This window comes from Elephantulus edwardii, unplaced genomic scaffold (genome assembly GCF_000299155.1).
Source record: "Elephantulus edwardii isolate Elephantulus edwardi_28Jun2011 unplaced genomic scaffold, EleEdw1.0 scaffold00076, whole genome shotgun sequence".
Lineage (NCBI taxonomy): Eukaryota > Metazoa > Chordata > Mammalia > Macroscelidea > Macroscelididae > Elephantulus > Elephantulus edwardii.
Window position 1 is genome coordinate 4,520,928 of NW_006399826.1, and position 18,762 is coordinate 4,539,689.

The window sequence follows — 18,762 nt, forward strand, 5'->3', positions numbered from 1 at the left end:
GACTCGACGGCACATAACAACAACAACAACAACACCCTCAATGCCTAGCCATGCAGCTGCACAGAATGGATGTACATGGGCTATTTGAATGGAGTCTTCCAAATACCACAGGTTTTATGATGGAGTTTGCCAGATGTTGAGTTGAAGGGAGTATATGATTTAATCAGAAACACCTACCTTCAGAGGCAAATGCCTTGGTAATAACTCAGGATGACAGCTGAACGCTTTATTTACCAGGCAGCCAGAACTTTCTTTCCTTCTGAAAGTAAATATTGCTGTTGTTGTTTTATGTTTACTGCCTCGGCACAACCAACTTCAGCACCTGCCGGGGATGCTAGAAGGCCTTCAGGCTGAGTTGGAGCTCCTGACAGGAAAATATGAATATTCTCGGGCAATTTCAGAGAATTTGGTTTGGATGTCTAGAATTCTCCTGCCTAGTGAAGAATGTCTGGTCGCCATGTGTCCTGAGCTTTCTTGGGACAGACCCAACTCTGTGTAATTTAATTCCATTTAAGAAAGGTGATTTGATCCATGTTTAATTAAATTCATTTGAATTTTTATAGCTTTATACTTTTCAAATGCCTGAGTTTGTAATTTTACAGAAATCTTTTTCAGATCAGGACCCCTAATTTTTGGAAAATGTGATGCTTGTGATGGAGAATACATCTTAAGGCTGAAGACTTTGTGAGAGGAAAGTAATCCCTCCTTTCAGGAATGATGAACAAACAAGTCCAACCTCAAAGGAACAAACAAGTTCCTTGTTTATTGAAAATATTAAAAGGAAATTGTGTATCAGTTATCTGCTGATTTTTTAGTTTAGCAAATGCTGAGTTAGCATTGCAAACACCCCAAAATTTAGTGGTCTAAAGTAGCAACCATTGCACTTGACTGTGGTGTGAGCACATTGGTTCCAGTTCAGCCAGGGTGTTCTTATGTAGCTGTCATTTCCCGGCAGCTTGACTGGGACAGTTATTATGTGCCGTCAAGTCAGAACCGACTCGTAGCTGACCCTTCAGCAGGTTTTCAGAGGCTGTAAGTCACACAGGAGGAGATTGCACTTTTTTCACCTGAGGAGCATTTGGTGGTTTTGAACCATGTGCCTTTGGGTTGACAGCGCAACTCCTTCCTACGAGGCCATCAGCGTTCCACGACTGGGGCTAGGAGGTCTGAATGGCTTCAGTCATCTAGTGAATGTTTGGTTCAGACTGTCAATGGGGTCTAACTCTTCAGCACGCTAGCCTGAGCTGCTCCACACGGTGATGGTCTTTCAAATGGGCAAGTCTCCATGTTTAAACTCTTCCCACGCCTCTGCTGGTGTCACATGTGCCAGTGTTAATGCAAATCACATGACCATTTCTAGACTCAAAGTGTGGGAAAGGACTGTGCAACAGGCCTGCAAGGTTATCTGGGGACTGCTAAGCCAAAGACCTAAGCTCCTGGGGTTCAAATCCACCAGAGGCTCCATCGGGGAAAGATAGGTAGGTAATCCTCTTCCTTTGGGATTTACCTCGGAAACCCACTGGAGGGTCAGCTAAGGGCTGGTTCTGATTTGTCTTGTAAGTTTGAGTTTTTAAAATTTTAACACTCTGCTACGCCTGTTGTCAGCAGAGTTCCTTGTTGAAATGACACTTTCAGTGACATCTACTTAACTTTGAAACAAGGTGTGGAATGGTACTTTGGAAAAGGACTGTATTTGTTATGTAAAAATACCGACCATAAAAGATGGTTATGTAAAAGATGGTTGCCACCAGCAATAACAGTACAAGCTCAGAAGAAATGTTAATTAGCTTTCAATAGCTATCAGGAATATTAAGGGTATTGACTATTTGATGCTATTAAGAAATTCTTTTTTAAGCAGAACAATGAAGCTGTGAACGATCTTTTAGAAATGTAAAAAGAGCTGCCCTTTCCAGGTGTTTTCCAGCTTTTACTGGGTTTTTTTCCCCTCTAAGCTGCAATGTTCCCTAGAATCAGAACAATTTAGAAATGCCATGGTAGCCCGTGTAAGCAAGTCTTGGCATCAGCAGATGTTGGTTGGTGATCCTAAAATTCATATAAATGCCAAGCCGTTGAACCTTATCCTTAAATTTTATGTTAGACTGCCCCGACTGCCAAGTCCAAGGGCATACAGTTGGGATTCTGTGCACCCTCTTTGTATGCCACCCCTAGCCTTACCAGGAACTCTTTTTTTTCCTTAAAGGAGGTATTTTGTAAAGGATCTGAGCTTTGGAAGACTCCAGCAGATTCCATTTTATAGTGTTGCTTTGATAATTTTCCAGACTTTTCATTTAGACCTTCATTGTCCCCATTTTCTTCAGCAAAATGCACTTTCAGTGCATTGCACCCAGCGTGACTCTCCAGAGGGAACTGTGAGCGGAATTCTAGTCAATCCTTAGATCTCTGAGGTTAGACAAGGAATTAGAAATATCTGAACTTTACTTTAGCCTCTGGTCTTATCATTCCAAATGTGTGTTTAATAAGAAGCAGAATCAATACTTCAGGTCAGAATAAGTTCAAATGGTCTAGAATTCTTATATCTAAAAAAATGAAAATTCAAGTAATTGACAAGAAAGAGTAAAAAAACATACTGTCCTTAATTTTTGTTGTTGTGTGCCGTCAAGTTGCCTGCAACTCATAGTGACCCTATGTACGATAACTCTGAAGCCTGCCTATCCTGAGCCAGTCTCATTGATTCTGATACACCTACCTCCATTGCCCTAGTTATTGTATCAGTCCATCTCATCCAGGGTCTTCCTCTCTTGTGCTGTCTCTCCACACTTCTGAGCATGATGTCCTTCTCCCAGGAGTGGTCTCTCTGGGCCACATGCCCAAAGTATGTGAGATGGAGCTTCAAAATCTTAGCCTCCAAGGAGAAACTTGGTTTCACTCTCTCTAAAACAGACCTATTTATTTTCTTGGTGGTCCATGGTATGTCTAAGACTCTTCTCCAGCACCACAACTCAAAGGCATTAATTCTTCTTCTCTCTTCCTTAGTCATTATCCAGTTCTTTGATGCATAGCAAGTAATTGTGAAGAGCATAGGCTGGATCAGGTACACCTTAGTCTGTATATGGACATCGTTACCTCTCAGTACTCTGGAAAGGTCCTTGATTGGGTAATTTTCAAATTTTCCTCAGAGAATGTCATCCAGCATACTAATGTGTGGACAATAACTATGAATGACCAAATACATAATTTCTTTTTTTAGTTTTTAGAGTTATCACTGGCGAGTTGTTCTGTAGAAAACATAAGCTTTCCAGGAAAATTTTCTGACATTAGAGCTTTGGCGAAAAATGTAACGATTCTTACCTCAGTCCTCCCAAATTGTGTCTCTCTCTAGAAAGTTCTGGGACAACAAAATGGTCAGCTGTGTTACTGTATCTGAGAATTTGTATAGAATGTGTACAACCTGTAGAAAGAATCACTCTGTTATTACTGTCAAGTTGGAGCTGACTCGTAGCTGGTCCTCACAGGCTTTCAGATGCTGTCAATCACACCAGAGGAGATTGTCTTTCTACTTGTGAAGTGGCTGGTAGATGTGAACCCACAGAGAGATACTGCCTCTGTGTTAGCAGCAAAACTCCCTACTGTCTGTACCACCTGATTTCTCAATACAGAGCATGTCGTTGTGTGCCATAGAGTCATAACTGACCTCAAGCTGACCCCCCGGTGGATTTGCAGAGGAGGTAAATCACACAGGAGGAGAATGCCCATCCTTCTCCCTTGGAGGAGCTGGTGGCCTCGAACCATGTGCTTTTGGGATTGCAGTGCATGCTTTTTGCCACTAGGCCACGAGAGCTCCCGTAGAAAGAATCGTTCACTAAATTTTACATGGAGGTGCCATAGCTACAGGGCAGATGTACTCTTGGTAAATAGGCTGTGTCTGTCAGATGCTCGTCTGACCCTGTGAACCTGAATGAGAGCAGCCAGCCTGGCCTTGCCTCACCCAGACTCACCTTGTTAAATAACCAAAGGTGCCAAAATGTGGGCTAGAAGGAGAGACAGCTTTTTCAGTGGCCAGGCCTTCTGTTGACGACTGTGGTTATATGTCTGAAGATGTATATGACTTTTCCATGCTCTCATGTCAGGTCTGAATGGGGCCTCTTTCACTCGGGATGCAAGGTGGCCCAACCAGTTAGTTCCATGTGCTGGAGGCATTTTTGGGACTCATAGGCCACCTCAGCAGAGGGCCTCACTGTAGTCATACAGCTTGAGTACTAGCCTTTGGATAAAGCCCTCCTTAGATGCGTTACAGAGGTCATCTTACTGCATCCTTACCAAGAACCTGCAGATGTATCACTGTTGGCCTCATTGCTGAGCTGGAGAGAGGGTTGTTCGGTAAGTAGTGAGCTTCACCTGGCTTTTTGGTGACAAAGTCAGCAATCAAATAATTAGCTCGTCACTACCATCCAGTTTATAAAAATATTCAAGAAGCCGGAAGCACATATGAGTGTAGCCCAGAGCTTGGCAGAAGGAAGTTAGGATGGGAGCAGAGCTGACTGCTGAAGTGAGCTGAGGGAGGGCCGGGCAAATGGGTGGTATCGTGAATTTTTTTGTGTGCATCTGAATGTTGGACAATGACTAACGATGACCAAAGCTTTTGAACTGTGATGCTGGAGAAGAGTATTGAATATACTCCATGGACTACTATACCTATTTGTCGTAGAGAAAGTGGTGCTTAGAGGCGAAGATGGTGAAGCTTCATCTCACATAGTCTGGGTGTGTTTTCAAGAGGGGCCAGGCCTTGGTAAAGGGCATCATCCTGGGGAAAGTAGAGGCTCAGAGAAAGCGAGTAGGCTCCTCACCGAGATGGACTGCTACAGGGACTGCAGAGTGGGCTCAGGCATGGTGGAGATAGTGAGGAAGACGCAAGATAGGACATGGTTCCAAGCTGTGGTTTATAAAGGCAGCAATGAGTCATAGCTGACTCGATGACATCTGGCAACCGCAAGAAGGCTACAGAGTAGGACACAGAATAGAGAGAGATGGAGAGTGAACACAGTTGGTCTCTGGAGGATGGAGTGACTAGAAGCTGGGCTCAAATCTCTTTGAGAACAACCTGGGCTAACAGCAAGGGCTAGTACCCGAGCTCAGGTTTTCACGTGAAAAATTGAAGTGGTAAAATATAAGTCCGTTATTATTCCACTCTGATGCATTATTTCCAGGAAGGTATTGTTTTGTTTAAAATCTCTTTTTCTTTAAAATCTCTTTTTCTAGAGGTCAAGCTTATTTCAGCCTCATGTTTGTACCTTGCTGGGACAGACTGTACAGTGTCCTGCAGACTTCACCTTCAGGCCTGAGCTCAGCCTGTTGGTGGATGCCCGTCGAGATTCTGAAACCCCACACCATGTGCTGGTGACCGTTCTCTCCTTCCAGTGGGTGTTGAGTCTAACTTGTGTGCTTCAGAGTAAAATCTCCATAGAGTTGTCAATAGTTGGTTTTTTAGGTACAACACAAGGTATTTTCTTTAAGCAACCTCAGGGTAGCCTCAAACCTCCAGTGTTCTGGTTCGCGGTCAAACGTGCTATTGCTTGTCTATGCCAGGACGCCATAGTTTTATGGGCAAGATCAGCTCTCAGTCATCTAGATTTGTGGTTCTGACCAGAATCCTTGCTGTGCTCTTCTGAATCCTGTCTCAGAAAAGATAAAACTCAGGAATGACCAGGGGCCATCCATCACTGGACTTCAGGTGGGACTCGGCTTCCTGGCTAAGAGGAAAGCAAAGGGTGGGCAAGGAGTGGTGAAACAGGGGCCTGGGATAAAGGCCCCGTGGGATTGCACGGTGGTTCTCAGACCTGCTCCAGAGCCTGCCTGTCCTCCTGTGCCCACTTGGTTGGGACAATGTAGAGTGGGCAGCACCGCTCAAGCTGCAGACAGCACTTGGATCACAGCTGGTGATAGTGCCCTGACAGTGATGCTGAGGTCCACAGATCAGGAACAGACAAAGTTAAACCCTCTCTCCTTTTCCAGGTGGCACTCAGGCATGAAGATGGTGATGAGACAGTCGAGCTGCCCCCCAGTGGGCGCCGGGACCGGAGGAGAGCCAGCGTGTGCGGCGGCAGCAGCAGCAGCAGCAGCAGCACTGAGCCCCGAGGCCTGGACCGCAGGCGCAGCCGCAGGCACTCGGTACAGAGCATTAAGAGCACCCTGTCGGCTCCCACCAGCCCCTGCCCCCAGTCGGCTCCTGGCTTCAAGCCTGGTGAAAAGTAAGCATTAACTGCGCATTAACCTAATAGTGAGGGGGACACAGCACACGAAAGACAGACGGAAGCCACTCCCCACAGGTGCCCACCACTGTCCCCTGCCTGCTGGCCCCTGGGACCCTCGGTGTTGTTTGTTGCTGGTTCTCTACCATTGAACCATGATCCCCAAATCCCAACAAACTGCCCAGGGCATGGTGGCTCAGGTGGCATTCACAGACAGATGTAATTTCCTTAACTTCATGCGTGAATTCTTTTCAGCTACTTAATATCTCAATTGAGAAATTTTCAGAAAATCTATGCTTTAGCAATTGGTAGAGAATCCAAAAAGGAACTTTTTGACCTAGAAATAAATGGCATGTAGTATTGGTATGAGATTAGGAGTTGGGATATTCATGACAGTATATAGTTAAGTTTGTTTTTATTTAAGTCGACTAAACCTACACATATAATAATAACAGCAAGTTTATTTAATTTTTTTTTAGTATTTATGTTTTCATTCACTTGCATTTTTATTGAATATCTCATGAGCCATCTAAGACCTGGAAGAATATTTACCATGAAAATTGTACTTTGTCATCTTGGATCTAGACAACATTCAGGCCCAACAGAGGGCATTAGAGCCCAGCCAGTGCGTGTTTAATTAATATAATGGTGTGATTGTGTGTAAAAGCCTGGAGGAACTGTACACAATGGGCTAAAAAAAAATTACATTGAAGCCCATCGAGGATGCCTAGAGGAAGGAGTTAGGGGACTCGTGCAGGGGTAAGTGATAGTCTTTGCTCTGCCTGCATGTCTCACGTTTGCTCCTGATCTGGTTCTTGGTATTAAACTTTTCGAGGGTCTCTGTGTTCTGAGTGCGCTCTGGTGGCCTAGTGGCAAGAAGCTGCACTGCAATCATTGAAGGCATGTGATTCGAAGCCACCAGCTGCCCCGTGGGATATACAGGTGCCAATTCTTTGAAAACTCAGGTTGACAAAACTAAGAACAATGACTTAAATCACAATAAAAAAGAAAGTTGCTAATAACAGTGGAGTGGGTCACTGTGGGCAACCCTTGCAGTTCCAAGGCACCGGGCTTGGATTCTGTATTGTGAAGCCCTTCGGCTCTGAATACTGCTATTTATTTCCAAATAGTGATGATTTCCACCCTAACTTGCCTAGATTGCTACTTTACTCTAAATTTGGTAGCACTTATTTAAGAGCAGTACACTTTCCAGTTTATAAAGATGGATAATAACTTTGAGATTAAGGATTGTGAAGCAGTTTCAGCTGTGAAGCTTGTGGAATAAAATGTTGATGTCTGTGGTCCCAAAGTGACAGGACAATTTTGGCAGAGGCGGGAGCAAGATGGAAGGAAAGGGTGACGAGAAGCAAATGGAAAACAATCCCGGGGACCATAGCTGAATCACCTGCTCAACATCTGTGCCTTGAAATAGTACCTTAGAATCAAGCGGCTCATTGTGTTAGGCTCCCTGTAGACACAGAAACACGCCTGCCCTAGATTGTGCTTACGCGATGTGAATATCCTGGCTGTCTCAAAGCTAAATTGTAGCATACGCCACATATGAGGAATTTTAGGCTGGCTTTTATAACTCTCTGACCCAATTAAAGTCAACAACACTTTCTGAAAGGAAGTTAGAAGGTAGAAAGAGATTCATATTGTTCTAGAAAATAGACCTACATATGACAATTTACCTCCTTTGAATTGATTCTCAGAACAATTCCCTGTAGACTTGAGGGAAGGGAATGTGGCATGATTCTCAGTTGAAACATGACAGATAGTCATTCATTGCCTTGTGCCAAATTGCCAGGCTGGGAAGCTCAGCAGTAGCTTAAACCCATACATTGATTCTTGTCTCTTGATGGCTGAAGTATACATATTTACCCTTCCAAAACATTTTTTCTATTTAATTTCATACTGGTTTACTTACAAGTTCATAAAGTTTGTATATATTGTTTTTCACACCAGATCTTTCCCCTTTTCTTTACCCACCCCTCCCTCCACCCATCAAATTATGTGACCCTGTGATTAAACCCCTTCCTCCCCTCTTTGAACCCTCATACTCTTTCTACAATAATGGTCATATACAGTATTTGTCTTTATGAGACTGACTTAGTTCACTTGGCATAATGCTCTCCAATCCCTCCCATGTTAAGTAGTAATTTACAAAATCATTGCTGCTGTTTGTTGCATAGTACTCCATTGTGTGAATATACCATAATTTCTCAATTCATTCCAATTGTGGTTGGGCATTTGAGCTGTTTCCATGTTCATGTGATGATGAATAATGCTGTTCTGAACATTGGTGTACAAGTCTCTGTGCCTCAGTTCTTATTCTCTCAGGGTATATGCCAAGCAGTAGAATAGTCGGGTCAGGTTCCCTCCCGCTGTCCCCGCCCCCCTCCCCTCTCTGTCTTCTCTGCACTAGGAGCAGCTTTCCTGCCACAGCACCTCATCCCCTGAAAATGTATAGCTACACCAAGTTTGTCTCCACCCCTTCCCTGGTCAGGAGTGCCTCTCAGCTGCTGAGCCGTCCACCATCTGCAGTGGTCCTGAAACAACCAGAGACACTGAGAGATGAGAACTTCAGCTGCTTGAAAGCCCCACGTTCCTTGATTTCATTTGTCCCTAGTTGCAACTTCCAAACCAGCACTGTCTCAAGGGTTATTGACACAGCAGCCAAGTTCACTGGGGCTGGGGCTGCCACGGTCGGAGTGGCTGGCTCTGGAGCTGGGATTGGGACCGTGTTTGGGAGCCTCATCATTGGTTATGCCAGGAATCCTTCTCTGAAGCAGCAGCTCTTCTCCTATGCCATTCTGGGCTTTGCCCTCTCAGAGGCCATGGGGCTCTTTTGCCTGATGGTGGCCTTTCTGATCCTCTTCGCCATGTGAAGGAGCCATCTCCACCTCTCATAGTTTGTTGGTTTTCTCTCCCCATGTCTTGTCTACCCTATGTGTTCCTTTCCCTGTAACTCCCCAGGCAGCCTGGGGAAAGTGATTGGCTCAGGGTTTGACTGAGGAAAGATAAAGAAATACTGTTAATAAGATAAAAAAAAAAATAGTCGGGTCATATGGAATTTCTGTTTTTAGATTTTTTGAGGAAACACCAAACTGCCTTCCAGAGTGTTTGTACCATTTTACAACACCCACCAATAGTGTATAAAAGTTCCTATCTCACCACATCCTCCCCAACATTTATTACTTGTTGCCCTGCTAAATGTTACCACTGCTACTGGGGTAAGATGATATCTCATTGTGGTTTTGATTTGCATCTCTTTTATTGCTAGTGATTTCTTCATGTTTCTATTGGCCATCTGAATGTCCTCCTCTGTGAAAAGTCCATGTCTTTTGCCCATTTTGTAATTGAATTATCAGTCATTTTCTTCTGGAGGCCCTGTAGGATTCTGTAAACTTTTATTACAAGACCCTTGTCTGAAATGGTATTGCCAAATGTTTGTTCCCAGTCAGTAGGTTTTCTTTTCACCCTGTTGGAAAAAGTAATTTTTAAAAAAAGTTTTTGATGAGCACAGAGATTTAATCTTTAGAAGGTCCCGTTCATCAATCTTATCCTCTTTAGAATGTGCATTTCTGGCTTTATTTGGCAGTCCCTTTATACTGTATACTAGGCCTTCTAAGCTTGGTCTCAGTTTGTCTTTTATGATCTCTATGGTATTGGGCTTTATTCCTGGGTCCACCTGATCCACCTTGAGTTGATTTTTGTTTTTGGTGTGAGATGTGGATCCTGTTTCAGCTTTTTGCGGTTAGCAGTCCAGTTTTGCCAGCACCATTTGTTGAAGAGTTTATCATTTCGTGATTTAATAGGTTTTATTTTCTTGTCAAATACCCATTGACCACAGATAGATGGATTCATTTCTGGGTTCTCAGTTCTGTTCCTTGGTTTGTGTGCCAGTCCTTTACCAGTAGCATGCTCCTAAATACATTTCTTGAACAAGATTTGCACTTCTATATTATGAGAGAGGGAAACTGATTTACCTACCATGTAGATGTATTTCTTGAGTTAAGTAGAAAATTTAAAGAAAAGTTGAGAGGAAAAAATCTCCATCTCCATATGTACTTTTATCCTAATGTTGTTTTATTATGTGCCATTGAGTCACCTGCGACTCATAGTGACCCAGTGTACCCTAACCTATTCTGAGCCATTCTCAATGTCTCAAACACACCTATCCCCATTACCCCAATTACAGTGTCAACCCTTCTTATCCAGGGTATTCCTCTCCTTCACTGCCCCTCCACCCTTCCAAGCATCATGCCCTTCTCCAAATAAAAAGAAGGAAACTCTGGTGGCATAGGTCATAAAGAGTTGGGTTGCTAACCCAAAGATTTCGCTGACAGTTCAAATCCACCAGCTGCTCCTTGAGAGACAGATGGGCTGTCTCCTTCTGTGTGAGTTACATACTTGGGAACCCAATGGAAGGTCAGCGGTGAGCCAGAACACCCTTGAAGACAGTGAGAAAGAATGAATGATGAGTCATTGAACTTAACTTGATTTGCTTTGATTTCTTAAGAAACAGACCTCTACACTGAACATCTCTATGGTGAGATGACCAAGGTGGTGTTCTTTCCCCTAAAAACAGCTTTAATGTGCTGAGTGTGCCATAGTGTGTATCATTTTTGCATTGTTGTGCATATTTAGTTGGAAGGAAGAAGAAAATTTATGGTGCTTTCCTTTGTTACTCAGAAAATTGTGGTTGATATCTAATTAGCAAGATAATCAAGTCTCTGGTTTCAATTGTAATAGAATTTAGCCTGAGGACTGAAAACCTCTTAAGATTGTCTAGTTCAAAGCAGGACTGTCTTATGTTCTATTTCTAGGGGATGTTAGGGTGGGTGGTGGTTATACTTTCAGGCTCCCAGTGCCCCTCCCTGAGGTATCTATGCCATTCCATCCTTGAGCTGTTCTGCTTGTTAGAAAAGTCTACTGACCTAAATTTGCTTCCATTCATCCTGCTGTTTACCTCTGTCAACACACAACAGTTCTCCTTCCGGCTCTGTTGGTCTTTGGTTTTGACCATTGTATGGGACTTAACATGTGAATTGTGTACACTTTATCCTGTTGAGTTCCAAACCACATTCCAACCTGTAATGGTAATTTTGAACTAGACTCAGTCAGTAATGTGAGTGGCTGGTTGGGGATGGTGCAAACTACAGCTACATGCTTTAAAGGCAGGGATCCGCACTCTCTCTCCATAGGGACCACCTAGCAAATCGTCCAGGCTTTGCTGACCAGTCAGTCTCTGACAGGAACAAAGCACATTTGGTTGTTTAAGTCCTGGATAAGTGCAGGACCTTCATGCTTGTCCACAGGCATTTATTGTCAGGGATTCCAGAATGCCTTCAGTGGTGACCTAAAGCCAGTCTGGAGGAAGCTAGCAGAGTGGACCCGCCTCTCTGTCACTTGGAAGTCATTGGTAATGGACACTAGAGTGTAAGCAAAGAAACAACTTACATAGAATTGACACTGAATAATAAACTTCACCAACGAAATCTAGTATCCAAGAGATGCACTTGGCCTTGGCTCCTGGAGGAAACTTTGGAGCCCTGCAGGAGCTGAACTTGAGAACATAGACATGGTCTTCTGAACCACAGATTCAGCTCCCTACTCTAGGTTCGACCTCCATCTTCCGGTCTGAAAAGTCAGCTTCATGTTATCTTTTTAGTGTGGTGTAGGAGGGTTAAGGGAGAGAGCAGAAATACGTGCTCAGCCTGGCGCTGCTATTATTATTACCATCACTCCATGCCCTGAAGCCTTCCCGGATATTATTCTATTAAAGAAGGTAATTGTTAAATAAATGTGGACATGAACTGAAGAGAATATTTTACACACTGGCATAAACAGGCTAGACGATTTCATAACAGCGAGATTAGCAAGCACTGATACCATGAGCAGCAGGTAGCTACTTGGGGAAGATTTATCTGATGGTAGATGATTCATTAGGATTCACTGACAAGGAATGTGACCCCCTGATAACAGATATGATTGGAATATTGCCAGGGCTTCAGACTTAGCATCGAATGTCCAAGAAGCTGATCATGGCTTCCTGAATATTGAGTAGTGGGCTAGCAGGGAGAGGTCTTACAGACGAGAGAGTATGCATTAAGCAAATCCAGAGGCAGTGGCGTCTGCATTTTCTTATTTCTGGGGCAAGATTTTCCATCTCTCAAAAATACACTGTGACTAGATTTTTTGAAGTTTGAGCTTGGCTAAATGGAAACTTTCTAAGTTGTGAACAAATTGGCAAAATAGAACATACATTTTCATATATGTGTGTTTCTGTACGTGTATTGTTGTTGTTATGTACCATCAAGTTGGAACTCACTCATAGCTGACCCTCCAGTGGGACGTAAGAGACAGTGAATCACACAGAAGGAGATTGCCCATCTTTCTCCCACTATCCTTATGCTTGAACTTTAATAGTGAAAGCAGGCTGGAGAAAAATACAAAATTCAATATAGCTAAATAATCTGCCTTTCAGAATATGTAATCTGGATAAATATAGACTGTAGTCTTGTTGCAAAGATGTCTCACAGCGCTCCCTGCCAAGACATCATGGTGGATATAGGAGTTGGGAATGTTGCCATTAATATCACGGTGGATATAGGAGTTGCCATTAATACATGTGGGGTCAAGAATGAGACTAACTGGGCAATCTCTGCCTATAAATGTAGTGAGAAAGGTCAAGGAATTTGAAAGAAGGAAGAATTAATGCTTTCCTCTCAGTTATTTTTTTAAAGATATTTATTTATTTATTTTCTTGTTGTATACCATCAAATCAGATCCGACTGGCACAGGAGAAAGTTGCCCCTTCTTCTCCAGTGGAGCACCAGGTAGATTCAAACCGCATGCCTTTGGTGTTGCACTGCAGCTTCTTGCCACTAGTCCACCAGAGCTCCCTTTTCCCCCTCAGTTCTTAATGAGGCTTCATTATCTCCGAGCCACAAAAGAATCTGTGTGGTATAGGAGTGTGAACTGCTCTACTGGAGTGGAACTGCCTTGGCTTACCTCTCAGCTGTGTGTCCTGTTGTAAATCTTCTCCCCTGTTTTCGTTTCTTCTTCCATCTTCCTTCTACAGAGGCCTTTGAAAACTCTATGTACAATAGAGCACATTTAGATAGAGCAGAGATTAGGGCTCTTGTATATAGGGTCACTCTGAGTCACAAGCAACTCGACGGCACACAACAACAACTTCCTTCTCCATTGTCTTACCGTCTACACTTGTCCTTTCCTATACCTTCCTGCTTTCTGAGCTTCGTCCCTGCTCAAATGCTGCCCTATAATACTGTACAGTTAATTGTTCTGAAGAGTTATGTTCCTTTTTAGACTTATCTGTTGTTTGACTGAGAGTTGAGTTATGAGGATTATTTTAGTTCTGAACTTGCAGAATGACTAACGGGTCAGAAGAGACCTCTGGTGGCCTAGAGACAAGAAGTTGTGCTGCAGTCCCAAAGGTACATGGTTCAAATCCACCAGCCGCTCTGTGGGAGAAGGATGGGCAGTCTCCTCCCATGCAAGTAATTGCCTTTGAAAACCTGCCAGAGGGTCAGCGGTGGGTTCCAACTTAACGGTATACAATAACTACAATGGTTCTAACAGAGCAGTCTTTTCATGGCTTTTAATTTTGTTCTACTTTATTTTTTTCCCTCCCACTCAGTCAGGGATTTCCTGTTGCTCTAACTTTCAGAGCGGTCAGCAATGATGCCCAACCGCCATCCTGTTCTGGTCTAAGGGTTATGGACGCTGAGACTCCCGTGCTTCATAAGTCATTTGGACTAACAGTCTTTGTCTTCACTCATTTCTCCAGTCGGGGAGAGACCAGTAGTTCCAAAACATCCTTATGAACCTCTGTGTGCCTCAGACCCTCATTTGCAAATGTGGCTAATAGAGCATCTACCTCATATATTCTTGTGAGGATTAAAGGAGCACCCAGCACAGTTTGTTATATAGAACAAATGAGTGGACACTGCTTTTCCAGCGAGACGGCTTTCTCTGGAGAGATCCCTAAAACAAGGAAGGGAGAAGCCTTCCTCTGGAGCTGGAAAGTGCCCCGCAGAACTGCTGGAGACCAGGGCCATTTGGGACAGTTGTCCACTGCCTAGATGCCTCCTGACCATCCAGATAGAGCACGATTCCCAAGGACACAGTCACGTAATGAGGAATTCGGGGACAATTATATCACACTTCATGAATACTCAATTACAGAATCCACATCGCCTCAGAGAAGTAATACCATGCCTGAGGTTTTTGTTTCCTCAGCACTGTGGTTCTGGTTTTGTAAACATAAGATTAAAAACTGACCAGAGATGAGCCCCCACAAGGAAGTGGCCAGTCAGGGCCTGCTGCAGGCAGTCATTTGTCTTCCAGGGTTCCTGGACAGAGGAGGGGTGGGAGCCGCCATGGCTGCCTGCCAATGATAAGCCGTCTTAGGCAAAACAAAAAAGTCAGAGTTGGTACCTAATGTTTTTTTCTTTTTTAATGTTGGGTTTGGTGTTTTTTCTTTTTTTGGTGTTTTTGTTTGTTTTGAATCCCTCCCTGCCCCCCACCCCCGAACAAGATTTAGGGAGCTTTGATAACTTGGTGGTAAGAAATTGCCCTGCAAATGCAAAGGCATACAGTTTGAATCTCCCAGCTACTCTATGGGAGAATGAAGGACATTCTCTTCCCATGTGATTTACTGCCTCTGAAAACCCACTTAAGCATCGTCTGTGAGTCAGTTTTCACTCGACAGTACACAAAAACAGAACAAGTATTGTAGCATTTCCTTTCAAATAGAAGGAGCACAAATTTTGCTTATGAGATGTGGAAAACATTCTTGAAGCAAAAATGAAGTACCTTTGATAATACCTTTATTTCCGTTAGATTATGACCGGGATTTGGGTCATATCATTATATCTCACATCTACAATGAAAGTAAACTAATCACTATATTTCTAGAGGTGAAATGACCAGGACGGAGCCGGTTTTTCAGAACAGCCTTATATTAATCGACTCCTTAGCCTGTACTGATGTGTTAGTAACTTCTGTTCAATAATTACTGACCTGAGTTTGATAAGGCTCCTGGAACTAAAGAAAAAAAAAACCAAATCCATTTATGCATTCAGTTCACTTTGTTATTTGTTTGATTCTGGGGATACAGTGGTGAACGCATGCACACTAGTTGTTGAGAAAGACAGTATATGAAAAAGACTGTAGCAAGTAGAGGCGTGTACCTTTGGGAGAGGGCTGACAAAGTGAGAAAGCAGGGCTGTGTGAATAGGAAGTAACAGGAATAGACATATTTATCCTTGAGGAGAATTGCAGTAGTGTAGAAGGACATGTGCAGGGAGAGTCATTGTAATAACAAATAATTGTTATATACCTAGAGAAATAAAACAGCATACCTGTACGATAAAATGCACCTGGCACAGGGAAAGAGAGCAGTTAAGTATTAGACACATATTACCTTGGGCAGATTGAAAAGCTGTATAAAATAAAATCAGGATAATATCACTAAAGAACACACAGAAAGTGTGTTCACATGAGAGACAATAAAGGTAAATATTGCATACTCAGGGAAAGAAAAAAACTTGAAATCAGTGCTCTTGGGAGAAAGATGGACAGACAGTCTCCTCCCATTAAGATTTCCAGCCTTGGAAACCCAATGGAGGGTGGCTGTGAGCTAGAACTGACTGAATGGCAATAAATGAAGGAGTTATGCCAGAAGGACCAACACACTTGCTGTGTAAGTTGTATATAAAAATATTATAGAAGAGTAATTCTACACATTTATCCTCTGGTCAAAAACAACTAAATTTTGTCAGTAATGTTGCATTTTCAAATGGAGTGTGGATTCCGATATACATAGCCATTTTAAACATTCTTCAAGAAAGAGAAAAAAAAAAAGAGAATAGTGGGATGGAAGTGGTCTGAGAGGCTTTCTCGGACACTTAGGCTGAGTGATGAAGAATAGGCTTTGTGAGAATAGGAGAAGAGTGCTCCAGGCTGAGGTAATGTCATGTTCAATGGCATAAGAAGAAGTGGGCTTCGTGTACCTGGGTCACTAACTGGAATTTTGAAAGAGTATAAAGTAAATGGGGGGAGAGAGGTAGCACAGGGATGAGATGAAAGTACACGGTCAGTAGGGGTTAGTTCTGTAGAGGTTTTCTTAAACCACTGCAGGAATTCAGCTATTGGCATGGAGGTGTCAGCTGTGCATGTTTGAAGAGGTGCCTGGCGGCCTAGTGGAGGAGATTCCACATGAGGGAAAACAGAAACCAGCAACTTGGTACATTGGTAGCTTGGATCCGGCAGTGGTTCTCAACACGGGGATTATTCATGCTCAAAGCCCGACCATGAATTGCTATTTGGTGTGTGGTGTTTTTTTTTTGTGGGCTGGCAAGTCAGATTCAGATTCCGACTCATAGCTGACCCTCTAGTGGATTTTCCAAGGCTTTAAATCACACCTACAGAGAACCCCCATCTTTCTGGGTGGAGCACCTGGTAGCTTTGAACCACACATCTTGGGGTTGATAAAGCAACATCTTACCACTAAGCCAGGCTGCTTCCTTTCCTTTCTCCTTCCCCCCTCCTCTCTCTATATATGCCCATACACCCCAAAGGTAAGAATCACTGTAAGCCAGTGGTCTTGGTATTTGAGACCCCATAGCGGCTCTTGTTCTCTTACGACTGATACCATATGACCATCCTTCTAGACCAAGCCAGGCCAAGATCTCTTCGGGAGCCAGGCTGGATCAGGCTGACTGGACAACATGTGAACCTGAGATAGACATCAGCTTCCACTGACCATGATTTTTGTAGACAATTTGGTTCTTCTTTTTATTTTTCTTTTTTAAAATTTTATTACCACCATTTTATACAATTTGTTTCTCATTGCATCTTCATCAGCAGATAGTGAATGAAGTAGAAAGTGAATACTACCCAAACAAGTCCATGTGGTCACTGCTGGTCATTTGGAGGCATGACTCGAGGGGGCAGGAATTAGACTGTGAGGTTGGTGAGAAGAACCCTGGCTGAAATGTAAAAGTTGGGGTTTACCTCTAGATGTCAATTACCTGTACTTTTATTACCATATTAAGAATTCATTGTAGTGTGTTGAAGCCCAAAGCATATGAAAAGGCAGTTAGAAGTTTCTGTATCAAACTCAGCCATCAGTTAGAGAGATATTACTGCACACTGAAACTCTGAAATGTGCTTGGCCGTCTTATTTATGGGAATTACACTTAGTATCTGCTTCTTAAACACACACAGGTAGTGTCCCTTTCATTTCAGTGGTTCATCACATACTCAGTATTTTATTCTTCCCGTTTGTGACAAACTAGAACGTCTGTAAGGACTGTCATTCATTGAAATGTGTAAAAGCAAGGTGACCCAGAAAACCCCTAAAACACATTAATAATTGTACACCTTCTGGGAGCAGGAGAACTCGTTCAGTGTCCACACAGTTTTGTTTTTCTTTTTTTGGAAGTTCCCATTCTACTCCTATTTCATTAGTCCTTGGGAAGCTCCTGAGTGGACCTGAATCTTGCAAATAAGGTAAGACAAACCCAGAGCAAGCCTGGTTTCACCTTTCAACACCAACCTTCCCTAAACTTCACACTACCCTCTATATCCCAGATGGTCCCAATAGTTCTCAGCAGAACTGAAGTCTACCTTCACCCCAGGTTCCCTTCTGTTCTTTCAGTCATCTGAGGAAAATTTAGACTGGTATCCACTGCTTCAATTAAAGTTTTTTAAAAAATGTAAAATCCGAGCGTGCACACATAAAGTAGCGAAATGCTTCACCTATAGTTTTCTCTGGATTGATTTGACTTTACAATTGAAATCTACAGCCCAGCTCCTGAGTGTGTTACACGTCTGTACTCTGCAAACTTGAATTCTGTTGTATTCAGCCACTCCATATTTTCAGCAGAAATAATACGCTGGATTCATTGATCATCAGTTCTGAAACAGTAGCAAAATACAGCGTGTTCATTAGAGTCTAGTTGCTAGTCTGTCTTTGGGAGTATATTCAGTAGTATCCATGGCTGTATTTTTCTACACCTGCTAAGCTTTGCGTGCGAGAGGAATAATAAATACTTTACTGTCTAACTTTGGGTTTTCACCATGGAAACATCAGAGCAACAGCTGGGCTCTGTTAGATGCCTTTTCATTCTCTTGGCTGGTGAAAAATATTTTGAGGGAATTTTATTATTTGGTGAATAACACCTACTCTTAAGTGAAATCACTGCTTCCGTTCATAAGGCATTTGTCTTAATTGATTAATATCACTAATTGGAATATGTTAACTCTTACCTTGGATCCCTAGTAACCTAGAAACAACCTTAAAGTTAACAAATTGTGAGTCTTAAGTTCAGGCTTAGACTCTGTGAAGCTAAATTAAGGCTACAACTTAAGTGTTCAAAAATGCCAAACAATTTACCCATGTAGACAAAGCCCAAGGGAAGCAAATTTGCCTTACAAAGTATTTCTGTGAAATGTTTTCTTCTGTTTAAATAGAATTCAAGTCCATTTTGTTGCACTAAATAAAACAATCATATATTTGTAT

At 42.8% G+C, this 18,762-nt stretch overlaps 1 protein-coding gene across 3 annotated transcripts in view; it reads left to right on the forward strand.

Moving 5' to 3' along the window:
* FHOD3 (formin homology 2 domain containing 3) overlaps positions 1 to 18,762 on the forward strand; it is a 535,358-nt gene that overhangs the window by 371,187 nt on the left and 145,409 nt on the right. For 2 of the 3 annotated variants that reach the window (XM_006889190.1, XM_006889191.1), the window contains exons 10-11: positions 5,971 to 6,206; positions 10,226 to 10,243. In XM_006889190.1, the coding sequence (XP_006889252.1) occupies positions 5,971 to 6,206; positions 10,226 to 10,243 (254 nt within the window). Of the gene's footprint in view, positions 1 to 5,970; positions 6,207 to 10,225; positions 10,244 to 13,338; positions 13,356 to 18,762 lie in introns of all 3 variants that reach the window. The other variant, XM_006889189.1, reaches the window with a different exon arrangement.